Source organism: Myotis lucifugus, unplaced genomic scaffold (assembly GCF_000147115.1).
Source record: "Myotis lucifugus unplaced genomic scaffold, Myoluc2.0 scaffold_14, whole genome shotgun sequence".
In the NCBI taxonomy this organism is placed as follows: domain Eukaryota; kingdom Metazoa; phylum Chordata; class Mammalia; order Chiroptera; family Vespertilionidae; genus Myotis; species Myotis lucifugus.
Window position 1 is genome coordinate 8,574,451 of NW_005871062.1, and position 15,187 is coordinate 8,589,637.

The 15,187-nt window shown below is 37.1% G+C and overlaps 1 protein-coding gene across 1 annotated transcript in view; it reads right to left on the reverse strand.

Moving 5' to 3' along the window:
* The window catches only part of LOC106694356 (fetuin-B-like), a 32,295-nt gene that overhangs the window by 9,838 nt on the left and 7,270 nt on the right, over positions 1 to 15,187 (reverse strand). Inside the window, 5 exon segments of the mRNA XM_014452352.2 lie at positions 8,503 to 8,604; positions 9,336 to 9,499; positions 11,381 to 11,468; positions 13,923 to 14,033; positions 14,379 to 14,604. Coding sequence (XP_014307838.2) covers positions 8,503 to 8,604; positions 9,336 to 9,499; positions 11,381 to 11,468; positions 13,923 to 14,033; positions 14,379 to 14,604 — 691 coding nt within the window.

The window sequence follows — 15,187 nt, forward strand, 5'->3', positions numbered from 1 at the left end:
TGAGTTTATTTGAGCCAAACTGTCGACATATGCCGGGAAGCAGAACCTCAATGAATTGAGATAGTGCTCCGGAGAATGGCAGGGTTACATCCGTATTTATACATGAAATTCATTGGTGACAGATTTAAGGAGGTGGGATTAAGCGAAGCAGGGGGAAACCTCTGTGATAGGATAGCAGGATCAATTAACATGATAATGAAGGAATTTGTAGTATTTGTCCTGGCACCCAGAACATTTGGTTGTGCCCCAGGGGCTCCAGAAAAAAGGGAAGTTACAAGTTACCCAGACATTTCAAGGGTATGTTATCTTAGAGGCAAAAAGGCAAATGGGCTCAGTAAGGATCAAAGTTGATCTTGTCAGTGAAGATACTGGCCTAGGACATAACTGCCCACCATAACTGCTTTTAGTTAAAGTTTAATTTCAGACCATTCTTTGTGGTTACTTAAGGTCTCCGAGTCTGCAGAACTGCCATGCAGGCCTCTCCTGAGCTTGTCAGGTCAGCATGTGGCCCCTTTCGTCCACAGGGGCCACGTGCTAATCTGACAAGCTCAGGGAAGGCCTGCATGGCGGTCTTGCAAACTCAAAGACCTAAAGTAACCACAAAGGATGGTCTGAAATTAAAACTTTAACTAAAGGCAGTTTATAGTGGGTAGTCATGTCCTAGGCCAGTGATGGCGAACCTTTTGAGTTCGGTGTGTTAGCATTTTGAAAAACCCTAACTTAACTCTGGTGCCATGCCACATATAGAAATTTTTTGGTATTTGCAACCATAGTCAAACAAAGATTTATATTTTTGATATTTATTTTATATATTTAAATGCCATTTAACAAAGAAAAATCAACCAAAAAAATGAGTTTGTGTGTCATAGGTTCGCCATCACTGTCCTAGGCCAATATCTTTCCTGACAAAGGTCAATCTTTACCTTAACTGAGCCTATTGTCTTTTTGCATTTAAGATAACATACCTAAAATGTCAGGGTAACTTGTATCTTCCCCTTTTCCAGACCCCTCAGGGCACAACCAACTGTTTACAATTATCAATGGGATAATTGTAAGGACAGAGACCATAAATTCTTTCATTGTTATTGTTATCATGTTAATTGTTAACTGTTAACTATCCTGTACCTACCTAAGTAAAAAAAAGTATAATTTTTGACATTAACTATCCTGTACCCAACTAAGTAAAAGAAGTATTATCTATCATTTTACTTTTACTTTTTATTCAGTCTCAGAGGTTCCCTCCCCCACAGCTTTGCTTTCTCCCACCTCCCTAATCTATCACCAATGGATTTTATGTAACCCACTTACATCTCCTCCTTTGATTGTAATGTATAAAACAAAGTGAAAAACTGCCATTCTCCTGAGCATTATCCAAATCCGTTGAGACTCTGCTTCTCAGGAATTGTGGACAGTTTGACTTAAATAAACTCACAAAAATTCTTTACAGGTTTGATGCTTTCACGTTAACACTCTTCTCAGAAAAAAACCACTCTCGGCTCCTTCAACTTTTCTTTATTTAAAAAATAAAATAATTTTGTTTTCTTATTACACATGTAATAGTTATTTAGAATATGGATAAACAGAACAATAATAAGAAAACCTATAATTGCACAGAAAGATATGATTTCTTTTCTTCTAATCTTTTTTTTCTGTGCATATATATCGTTTTTCTTCTAGAAAATAGGATTATAATTTATATATTATTTATAACCCTCTTTTGTCAGTTAATAATATGTTGAGAAAATCCTTTTATGGCATTGAATAGTCTTCTATGATCTTTTTAAAAATATGTTTTTATTGATTTTAGAGAGAGAGGAAGGGAGAGGAAGAGATAGAAACATAGATGAGAGAGAGACTTCATCATCATTTGGCTACCTCCTACATGCCCCCTGCTGGGGTTTGAGCCTGCAATTGGGCATGTGCCCTGATCAGAAATCAAACCCACCATCTTCTGGTTCATGGATTGATGCTCAACCACTGACCCACAACGACCAGGCTTCTATGGTCTTTATAATGATTACCTAGTATTCCTCTGTTATTTAACAAGTTCTCTTTTGTTAGACACTAAATTGTATCTCATTTGTTTTATTTAAACATTGAAGCTATATCTTTTCATATATACCTAGTTAACTTCTTAAGATAAATTACTGGAAGAGAAATTTTAGAGTCACAGAGGATAGACATTTTCAAGTATAAATAGAATATTATAATAAAATGTTGCCTCAATTTCTAAAGAATTTTAAGAATACAGTATTCACGTTGAATTTACTAAAATGTGTCTAAAGAGAGTGCTGAATATTATCCTATCACCCATCACCAGACTATATGAAGAGAAGATTAGAAATTCTTCAGAGTGGGAAAAATCCATTAATGTGGAAAGTTCTTGGGGAATGGTGCTTCAGCCCTTCCCTTCTCCTCTTCATCACCAAGTCACACAGGGAAAGGGCTCTGAGAGAACCTACTGGAGAGACTGCAGGTACTGGTACCAAGTAGAGCCTGGCCCCTCCCACTCAGCCTGGGATTTGCTGAGCTATCATATTTCCTAGGCCTACCTGGTACTGAAATTAAAGCAGACCACAAAAAGGGAGTTTGAAGGCATGCTTGATGTGTGAATCCTAGAGTTTAGGGACATATGGGCTATGGAGATAGGGATTTGTTTCTCTCTTAGAGCATTCTAAGAGAGGATCTTGGTAAAGCAGCCTACCATGGTAAGAAGAAAGGGCAGCAAGGGAAGCCTATTTCCACTGTCTGAGATAGTAAAAATCTGTGAAGTTTACATGGGACAAGCAAATGTCATATGTAGTATTCTTTTGAATGTGCCCACCTGAAGGGACTTTCAAATACAGGGCATTTAATAGTAAAATTTTGTGGGGGCTCTAAGAAGGGACAGTTCCAAGGAGCCAGCTGGAGAATACATCATCCTACTAGGAAAAGACCTCTGGATGAACTCACAGCTGTACAATCTGAAAGAACCAACACTGGAGCCTGTTTTATAGAAAGCCAGTGTAGACCAAGAGAAAACTACAACTGTAGGTTTAGTTGTGTAAAAAAACTCTGTACTCTCTTCTCTACTCCTCTCTCATTGTTCTTTGAACTTGGAATATCCAGAATTAAGCAAAAGATTGCAGGAGGGAACAAAAAATGAAAGGACAGACCTTGATCCCTTCCTCACATCAGGTCTTAAGCTCTAGGTCAGGCTTGAGCTACAGAAAGGGAAAACTTTGTATTAAATGTGAGATTTCTTGTCGATTCAGAATTGACTGAACAGTCAATACCTGAAAGTGAATCTTAATTACCTAAGTGAAATTGTTTCTCTTTTTGAAAATAATCAGATAGCTAGGAGATCTGCCCAAGAAGTCATTGACAAGTGGGAGATTTCACAAAATAGGGTGAAGATGTTTTCCCAATTATTCCTTGACAAAATTGAAAATATTCAATTGACTGGTTGCAAAAGGCTTTTGAGAAACACACATAGGTTGAAAGTAAAAAGATGGAAAAAACTTACACTGTAAACAGTAACCAAAAGAGAGCTGGAATGATTATACAAATATTAGGCAAAATTTACTTTAAGACAAAAATTGTTACTAGAGAGAAGGAAAAACATTTTATAATGATAAAAAGTCAATTTATTGGAAAAACATGACAACAATACATACATATGACCTGCAACAAAGCCCCAAAGTACATTAGCCAAAACTAACTGATTCAAGGGAGATGTAGAAAATTCAACAGTAACAGTTGAAACCTCACTTTCAATAATGGATAAAACAACTATGCAGAATATTAACAAGGAAACAGAAATTTTACACCACAGTATAAACCAACTAACCCTGACAATTACCAAATAATTCACCTAACAACAGCAATATACACATTCTTCTCAAGTGTACATGGAACATTCTCCAGGATATTCCTTATTATAAACCATAAAATAAACTTTAGTAAATTTAAGAATTAAGATCATTCAAAGTACATTCTCCAACCACAATGAAATGTTTTTAGAAACAGAATAACAGAAGAAAATTGGGGAATTTCATATATATATATATATATATATATATATATATATATATATATATATAAAGTAGCATACTTCTAAATAACCAATTTGTCAAAGAAGCTATCACAATGAAAATTGGAAAATACTTTCAGATGGATGGAAACAAAAACACAATGTACACAACTTGTTGAGATGAAGCTAAAGAATTCCTTCAAAAATAATTTATAGATGTAAACGCTTATGTAAAAAAGAGCCCTGGCCAGTTGGTTGAGCATCTTTCCATGAATTCAAAGGTTGCTGGTTCGATTCCCACTCAGAGAACATACCCGGGTTGTGGGTTTGATCACCAGTAGGGATGTTTCCCTCTCTCTCTCTCTCTTTCTTCTCCCTTCCCCTTCCTCTCTAAAATAAACAAAAAATATATTTTTTATAAAAAAGAAAAGAGAAAAAAGATTACAAATCAATAACCTAAGCTCTACCTTAGAAAACTAGAAAAAGTAGAGTGAAATAAGCCCAATGCAAACACAAAGAAGGCAAAAATAAAGAATAGAGAGGAAATAACCTAGGTGATAAAAATAACACAAAGAAAATAAACAAAAACTGAAAGTTGACTCCTTGAAAAGATCAATAAAATTGACAAAGCCCAAACTGACCCCCCCAAAAAAGACTCAAAATACTAAAATTAGAATTAAAGAGGGAACATTATTTCAGATCCTTCAAAAATAAAAAGGGAATACTGTAAACAACTATACTGGCAAATTAGTTAACTTAGACAAAATAGACAAATTCCTAGGAAGATACAAGCTACCAAAATCCACTAAAGAAGAAATAAAAAAATCTGAATAGACTTATAACAAGAGATTGAATTATTAGTCCAAAAGAAACTTCCCACAAAAAATAGCCTAGGCCCAGATGGCTTTATTGGTGAATTCTACCAGTTGAAGAAGAATGAATACCAACAAACTCTTCCAAAATAAAATAGGAGAAAATTTTCAACTTATTCTATGAGGCCAGTGTTAAACTCATATTTAAAATAGGGCAGAGACAACACAAAAAATAAACTATAGATCAGTATCTCTTATGAATATAGATAAAAATCTTTTTAAAAATACTGACAAATGGAATTCAGCAACATGTAAAAAGTATTGTACACTATTATCAATTGGGATTCATTCCCAAAGTGCAAGACTGTATTAATATAGAAAAATCAATCATTGCTATATATAATACTAATAGATTAAAAGGGGGAAATCAAATGATTATCTCATTAACACAGAAAAAGCATTTGACAAACTCTAACACTCTCTCTTGATAAAAATATTCAACAAACTAACAATAGAAGAAAACTTTCTCAACTTGATAAACAGTATCTATGAAAAACCTACAGTTAACATCATATTAAATAATGAAATACTGAATCCTTCCCTCCCTAAAAACAGGAATAAGATAAGGATATCTGTTCTCCCCACCTCTATTTAACATTGCACTGGAAGTTCTAGCCAGGAATATTAGTCAAATAAATGAATAAAGGCATGCAGATTGGAAAGGAAGAAGTAAACTATTTCTATTTGCAGATGACATGGTCTTGCACATATATAGAAAATCTTAAGGAATCTACTGGAAAACTATTAGAACTAATAAATGAGTTTGGCAAGGTTACAAGATACAGATCAATATATAAAAATCAATTTTATTTCTATAAACTTGCTATGAATAATCCAAAAATAAAATTAAGAAGACAAATATATGATGGTAGCTTCAAAGAGAATAAGATATTTAGGTGTACAAATAAATAAAAGTCTTGTACACAGAAAACAACAACACATTGTTGAAAGAAATTACGTTCTAAAAAAAATGGAAAGACATCCCATATTCATGGGTTGGAAGACTTAATATTGTTAAAATGACAATACATCCCATATTGATCTACAGATTCAATGCAACCAATCCCTCTCAAATAACCAACTGCCTTTTCTTTTAATCCTTACCCAAGGACATATTTTTATTGATTTGAGAGAGAGAGAGAGAGAGAGAGAGAGAGAGAGAGGAAAGGAGAGAGAGAGAAGCATTTACATGAGAGAGAAACATTGATCAATTGCCTCCTGTACACACTCTAACTGGGGATCAAACTCACAATGTACTAGTAGGTATGTGCCCTGACAAGGAATCAAACTTGCAACCTTTTGGTATACATGATGATGCTCCAGCCAACTGAGCTACACAAGCCAGGGCTCCAATTGCCTTTTTAAAAATAGAAACTAACAAGCTGATCCTAAAATTGTTGTAAGAATTCAAGGAATCTAGAATACCCAAAACAATGTTGAATGAGAGCAAGGAAGACTCACATTTCCCAATTTTAAAACTTACTACTAAGCTATAATATTTAAGATAGAGTGGTAGTGGTGTAAGAATAGATATATAGATCAGTGGAATAAAATTGAGAGTATAGAAATAAACCCTTATACTTATGGTCAATTGATCTTCTTGAAGTATGCAAGACAATTAAATGGGGGAAGAAATAGACTTTTCAACAAATAGTGTTGGGACACCTGGATATCCACATGCAAAAGAATAAAGTTGAGTCTCCTACCTCTCATCATATACAAAAATTAACTAAAAATGGGTCATAGATAAGAGCTAAAACTATAAAACCCTTGGCTGAATCCATAGGAGTAAATAAATCTTACTGATCTTGGATTAGGCAATGGTGTTTTCAGTATGACATCAAAAGCACATTCAACAAAAGAAAAATTATACAACTATGACTTCATCAAAATTAAAGACTTTGTACTTCAAAAAACATCATCGAAGAAATGAAAAGACAATCCAGACAATGGAAAAAATATTTGAGAACCACATATCTGATGAGGGGATTGTATCCAAAATATGTACAGAATTCTTACACATCAACTATAAAAAATAAATAGGCCAATTTTAAAATGGACAAAGGATTTGAATAGATTTCTCCAAAGAATACATACAATTGTCCAGTAAGCACATTGAAAGATCCTCAACATCATTAGCCATGAGGAAAATGCAAATAACAACCAAAATAAAATATTACCTCACACCCAGTAAGATGGCTATAATAAAAAGACAGATAATAATAATAAGCATTGGCATGTGTGTAGAGAAATTAAACCCTCCTACATTGCTGATGGGTTTATAAAACTGGTGCAGTCACTTTTCACAGTTAGTCAAAAGGTTAAACATAGAGTTCTCATATGACCCAGCAATCCCAGTCCAAGGTATATACCCAAGAGAAATGAAAACATATGTATCCATAAAAACTTGTACACAAATGTTCATAGCAACATTATTCATAATAGCTCAAATGAGGAAACCCAAATATCCATCAACTGATGAATTAATAATATGTGGTATATCCCTACAATTAAATATTATTTGATAATTAAAAGAAATGAAGCACTCATACATTCTACAAAATGGATAAACCTTAAAAATATTATGTTAGCCCTAACCGGTTTGGCTCAGAAGATAGAGTGTCAGACTGCGGACTGAAGAGTCCCAGGTTCGATTCCGGTCAAGGGCATGTACCTTGGTTGCGGGCACATTCCCAGTAGGGGGTGTGCAGGAGGCAGCTGGTCGATGTTTCTCTCTCATCGATGTTCTAACTCTCTATCCCTCTCCCTTCCTCCTTGAAAAAAATCATTAAAATATATTTTTTTAAAAAATGTTATGTTAAGTGAAAGAAGACAGATTGAAAAGGCCATACAGTATGATTCCTTTATATGAAATATTCAGATAAAGGTAAAGTCACAGAGAAAGCAAATAGATTAGTGGATTCCATGGGCATGGGTAAAGAACTAAGGAGCGTGATTGCTAATGGGTATGCAGTTTCTTTGGAAACCGATGAAAATATTATAAAATTAAATACTGATGGTGGTGGCACAACTCTGAGAATACACTAAAATGTCACTAAATTGTATAGGTTAAAAGGGTGAATTTAATGGTCTGTGAATTATGTCTTAATAAAGCTGTTATTATAAATAAGTAAATAGATGGAGAAAAGACTTTGAGGCATTTTGTCCAATTGTGTTACAACACATTGTGCCAACTGGCATTCCCACCAGGTATGTCAGATGGCTTCAAGGCACCCTCTTCATCTTGGATGCATTCTTTCAAAGACATCCTGTTTGACTTTGTCCTTCTTAAAGAGTGGCCCAAGGAATAAAACTCTATTCTAAATGTAACTGGATTTGTTCAGATATAAGTAGGACCACAATCAACCACTGAGAAGGTTTCTCTATATTTTAAAGCCTCTATGATCTTTTTCTGCAAAGGCATAACATTGCTGATGAAGATTGTATTTGCAATAAAATATTATTGCATCTGAGCCACCACAACCTCTAATTAGTCAGTTACTCCTTGAGGAGAAGAAAAGTGTCTTTGACAGCTCATACATAATTTATGCTCAATGATACTTATAGATGATCTGGGAACACAAATCTTAAATTATGAAGACATTCAGGAATACTCACCCCATAGCGAGTGGGCTGATATCCACAACTGCTGGCTTCAGTTTTGATACATGGTGACTCTTTGATTAAATATTCCACAAAGTAGGAGAGGCCATACATCCACTGGTATGAGACAAGAGTTGAGAAACAAAAATCAAACCTCCCTTTGTAGAGAAAGAACTGAGGTTTGACAGCATTATATTTATAGAAACCATACATTCCCTGAGTCACTGTCAACACAGGTCTCCTGCTGTCCCTGTAATTCCCACCATGATCAAACCCCATATTATGATTTTGTTATTTAGAAAACATAATCAGCATTCCTTTCTTCCCTTTTAGGGATTTGAATGGGTTCTAAAAACCTTCCCTTGGGTGAGCTTAATTTTCTTCAAGCAGTTTTGTTTTTAGATTAGTTTTTCTTTATATGATAGATACCAACATAATTCAAATACAGATGAGCCTCCATTTCTCCTAATCCACAAAACTCAACATCCACTCCAGGCCTTAACATGGAGCAGAAGCTGACCTGTTAAATGAATCCATGGTCAATCAGATATGAGAATGTCGCAGTAAATAGTGAACCTGGGTAGAATAAACCAAGGAGACTCTGAGTCCATTTCCATTCATGCCTTAAAGGCAATGAGGTAAAATCAAATCCCACAACTCTTGTGGAAATTTCATGGAATAACTTAGAAACTGAAACATAATTGATTGAATGTGCTTCAGGTCTATCAAAGCAGGGAGTAAAGATTGGATTATAACCAAAGAAGTGCCTTAATATTCTCCTCTCAGTTTAGAAATCGATAGCAACAGTCATGAGACATTGTTGGTGTAACTGGGCATTTCCACCTCACCTGGTTAGAAGCTCTGGTGACTTTGACAAGAGAATATTGCCCTGATTCACTGTCCTTGTTGAAACTTGCAAGCGTCTCAGTGGCAGCTTCCAGAACTTTGGGATCTGACGAGTTAGCGGGGATGGGGCAGTCAGGACACATATTCTGAATCTTTCTTCGAGAAACTGTTGATGCCAAAGAGAGTAGTTTAAAAATAAAGGTCCTTAATGGTTTTTAATCCTATAAATCATATGACCACAGCAGAAGCAGAGATTAAATAAAAAAAGATATTCAGTTTCGGCAAGGATGGCGTGGAAAAGGCATTATCTGGAATGAAAGTTAGCTATCAGTAGTGAGTTTTCTGCAATGAGCATGTATTCCTTCAATAATGTATTAAAAAATCTAAGCAAAATTTTTTTTTCACCTAACACAAATGTACTTATGCTCAGAATTTTGTTCAAAACACATATGTGTTTATATTGATACAAAAACCTTCCCCCCTATTAGTAGCTCAATACCTTCTATCATTATTGCCTCTGTAAACCAGCTGAGTATCTTAAAAGTTTGGGATCTTATTATTGGTATGTCTTATTCATTTCTTAGTCTCCAACACCTAAGATAAAGTAAGTGCTTTGCAAATGCTTATTGAGTGAATGAATGAGTGACATATGAAAGGTTCATCCACTCTCTCTCTTTGATTCAAAAATGTAAGTCAGCCAGAAATTGGCCAACTCATTGTATGATTGGCTAGAATAATCATTCTAATGGTACAGGCAGAATTTCTGACTGGGGGTTACAAAACTAGTGTGAAAGTTAGGGTAGGAACTTCTCTGAAAGTTTTTACAGAGCAAAACAGTTGATCAATCCTGCATTTATATGAGTGTATTTGACTATTCTTTGGGGGAGTTACATCCACAGTTTGTCACTCGTGGCACCAAACCTATGTGTCACTTTCTGACCTCCCATACCTCTGGTACCTGTGACTTTTGAGTCCTGATCTGTTTTACTAGTTGTTGTTCTCTAATTTAAGTAAGGCTCATCTTCTCAACCAGGAAGCTTCAACTGTGGCTAATACAACATTTGTTCTGTTGCCTTGTCCCTCAAAGGAACCAGCAGCAGTGTTATGACCTGGAGCTTGTTAGAAATGCAGACTCTCAGGCCCCACCACAGACCTGTGGAATGAGAGTCTATACTTGAACAAGATCCTCCAGGGGAGTCACATGCACATAGTAGTTTGACAAGTAGCCATATCCAATTTTCCCATGCCTTGGATGCTTGCTTTCTAAAGAGAAGGATCCAGAATGAATACATATGCATATTTGAAATGTCATTAGTTTCATCCGCATTCTTAGTTCATTTGCTCAACAATATTATGGACTCCTTACACTTGTTAGGGACTTGGGGGAGGCTGTAGCAGGAAGAAAGAAGGTATAAAATATTCTGCATGAAATAAGATAGAACACTTCAAAACAAGGCAGTGCATGGTCTGTGCTCCATGAGTGCTTAGGTTAAAGTTTCATAGGAATGAGAACAGGAGAGTTTGTTCCTTTCCTGAATAGAGAACATTATACAAGAACATTATAGAGAACATTGGCAGTGGACCTTAAAGAATAAATATGAGTTACAAGGGTGGAGGTGTCAGGGGAGGGCATCCTCAGCAGAGGGAAAGGTACAAGCAAGAAGCAAAGATTGGAAAGTGCAATGTGTATTCAGAAAAGAGTGGGATTTTCAGTTGAATGAAGTACAAAGGTGATATACTCAGGGAAGTAATGGCAGAGATGGCTAGAAAGTTAGCCTGGAGACCAGTGTAGAGATGATCCCATTTATGTCAGACTAAAAATTTAGGATTTAATTCAATATTCATGAATAAAACTATTGCAGGTAATTTAGGAAGACTAATTATGGGAAGAAGAGCCGTGCAAGTTGAATTTCACAGGGGAGGCAAGTATCAGATACATTAAGAACCTGGCCTTGGTATGAATAGGAAATAAGAACAGAAGCATAGCCCTGCTTAATTCATTTTTTCATCTTTCATTAAAATAAACAAAATAAGAGCGCTCTCTTACCTGGGCCAAGAGTACAATTATAAGCAGGTTAATAAAGAATTCTTAGTGGCATGTTCACATAATATAATGCTTTGCATTTGCCATAAACCTGGAACCAACAAACATATTTTATGACATCATGGTACAAACTCTGACTTTTTAAAATACCCCCCAAAATGAAATTGGACTTTTTATTTTTAAATATATTTTTATTTATTTCATAGAGGAAGGGAGAGGGAGAGATAGAAACATTGATTGATTGCCTCCTGCATGCCCCCTACTGGGGATCGAGCCTGCAACCCTTGACATGTGCCCTGACCAGGAGTCAAACCATGACCTCCTGGTTTATAAGTCGATGCTCAAGCACTGAGCCATACAAGCCAGGCTGGACATTTTATTTTTAAACAATGAAAAATTTAAGGTCAATCTTGGTGGCTTTGAGAGTGAGAAATTGCCAGGGGGTAGTTTCAAACAATTTAAACTTCTCCTGGGACACAGCTATACTACATTTCCCAGCTTCCCTCCCAATTAGGTGTGACTGTGTATAACTGAGTTCTAACCCCAAAAAGGTGAGCAGAAGTGGCTGCAATCACTTCCAGGATGGCTCATGAAGATCTCCTATGCGCCATCTGTCCTCCATGCTTTTTCTATTTCTAGAGCTTGATGTAGATGAGCATGGTAACCACAGAAGCCATTAGTTGAAGGTGGCAGAGTCTAGAGCCACAATGTGGAAGGAACCCGGGTCTCCTAGTCATTCCTGGAGGAAAGCCTCCTCTTGAATAAGAATTTCTGTTTTGAATTTATATGAATAAGAAATAAACTTCTATCATGTTAGAATCAGTATATACTTCTTGGGCATGTGTTTTAGCAGCTAGTGTAACCTTAATAAATATAATTTACAACAGGGTAAATGAGACTCCCAGAAACACCTCTTTAAAATCAGATATAAACTGATGAACAAAAATAGGTACAGAGGCAGAGCAGCATTGAACAGACTGTCAAACTACAGTGGGAAGCCCAGGGAGGGTTGAGAGGGGTGGGTGAGAGATCAACCCAAGGACTTGTATGCATGCATATAAGCATAACCAATGGATACAAGACACTGGGGGTAGGGGAGGCCAGGGGAATGTCAAGGGGGTGGGGGGTGCGGAAGGAGACATATGTAATGCTCTTTGTAATACTTTAAACAATTAAAAAAATTTTAAAAAAGAAATATGAAAAAAAATCAGATAGCTGCAGTTTGACAAATCTGGTTACATGATTAGAAAAGATATCTTGATCAAATAGCTTACTTCTAAACACAATCATGTACTTGAAAGTGTCATATCAATAAATGGAAATAACTCAGGATAATTAAGAACAAATAAAAATTATTATTTTCAAGCCTCTTCAACTGTCATCTTTAAAAGGATCAAATCTCAGGCCCTTTAGGTCCTATGATTCCAGAAAATTCTTCCACAGCACCTCTGAGAGCTTCAACTGTAAGCCTTTTCATTCCCCAGCCTCAAACTTCATATTAGTATTCATTAAAACAAAAAATCCCCAAACAAATAAAAAGCTCTTCCTTTACTGCTTCCAGTCTTCCTTAAACACACATCCAGAGCACTACAGCTCAGACCTTCTTCTGACAATTTAAACACAGGCTTAGAGCCTACAGAAGGGTCTTGGAAGTAGGAAACAATTTGGGGATTACAACCCCAGTGGGACTCTCATAAATTTCCCCAAATTAAACTCTGTTTTGTCTAATAGAATTGGAATAACCACAGGGTCACCATTGTCAAGAGAAGGATATTTAAAAGATGGCCAGGGTCCCCTGGCCCACATGGCTCAGTGGTTGAGTGTTGACCTATGAACCAGGAGGTCCCAGTTCAATTTCTAGACAGGGCATATGCCCAGGTTTTGGACTCTATCCCCAGTGTGGAATATGCAGGAGAAACTCAATGTTAAATGTACAGGAGGCAGCCAATCAATGATTCTCTCTAATTACTGATGTTCCTATTTCTCACTCCCTCTCCTTTCCTCTCTGAAATCAATAAAAATACACTGAGTGGCCAGATTATTATGACTATCCCTCAGGACAATGAAGTGAATTAGCTATGCAAATAATAATAAAACCTTGAGAGTATTTTCTTAGGAAGTTTTCAATATTCAGTATTTTTGGAAGTGTCAATGAAGTACTGATGGGGTGGTCATAATAATCTGGCCACTCAGTGTATATTTAAAAAAAATAAAATATGGCCAGAGACATAGAAACATGGAACAAACTGATGAATCTCAGAGGGAAGGCAGGGGTAGGTAGGTGGCAGAAAGAGATTAACCAAAGAACTTGTATGCATATATGCATAACCCATGGACACAGACAATAGTGTGCTAAAGGACTTGGGCATGGGGCAGGGGCAGACTAGAGGGGGTAAATAGGGGGGGGGGGATGAGACATCTGTAATACTTTCAACAATAAAGATAAATTTTAAAAATAAAAGATGGCACACAATGAGCAATCTTCACCCTGTAGACAGAGGACACCCTGTTTCTCCCCTAAAGTTCCTGGGATACAAACACATACCTGTTCATGCAAGAGCCTCTCCTCACAGTCCCTCCATGGCTTCTTGCTGAGCACATGGCAGGTAGTATCCAGTACGTCCATTGTGAAATAGAACAGAGATCCCAGACCATCCTGTGGGAAGGGGTGAAAAAATGTACCACAGCCCACATGAAGCAGAAACCCCTAAAGACAGGTCCAAAATGTTTCTGACTTATGGCGGAACCAGTGACTATCATATTTGTGATGATGTCTTATAGACTATGGGACACTGGACAAGTGTCAGAGTAAGATACTATTAGCACTTGTTCCTGTTAACAGTAAAAGCATGTAGTACAACCCAGCAGAGGGGAGCAGAGACTTCTCAGCAGGTTTCCAAATTGGAAAGCACCTGCCAACATGTGTCCCTGGAGGTCTACCCCCTGGCTGGCCTATGCAGCTTGTGCAAACACCTGCCCCAGGTAGGGGATTGTCACTTACCTGTCTGTGTTCTTGGACAGCGCTCACTCGGTTGAGGCTCAGCACATAACCTTCCTTTAGGTCGTTATTGATGTCCTGCAGGACAGATGCCGCCATATCCAGCATATCTGCATCATTGCAGCCACGAAGGAGGAAAGGCAAGTGGCTGGGGACCTTCAGGGGCACAGATGTAGTGGTGCAGCTCACGGCCAAGGTGCCGAGCACCAGGAGTAGGAGTAGACCCGTTCTGTGGGGAACAAGACCAGGATGGTTCAGTAAATGGAGCTGCAAGGATGGGATACTTATAGGACTCTGTAAGGCCAATTTGACTGGTTTTATAATCACAATCTGAACCTTGGGCCAGAATTTAAAACACAATGTCCCATTTTATCTCCTTGAACTCTAAATGTGGATTTCCATGAGTCAGCACTTTGGATGGGATTTGCCAATGTCTTAATCTTAGACAGCTGAGCAAACTCATGGTTATGCGTACATGTAAGCAAACTTACGTAACCTAACCCTTTCCCTAGAAATCATAATAAACACTCAGGTCAAGGCTCCTAAGAGGTCATGATTGGATTCTGGTTTGCCTCCTTGGTTCCAAATGAATCAGAATATACAAACTGTTCTATTCTCCCATTTCCCCTAGCACCTTCCCTCCAGCTGATGTCCTTGGCCACACCAATAATTACCCCAGGCTTGGAGCCTGGGGTCACAGTCCATGTACCAATTGTATTAGTTGAATTCACACTTCCTGCCTGGCCTTCCATGTTCACCATTCTTGTTAGATCAGGAAAAAAGGCTCTAACCCCACATCACCTACATGAAAG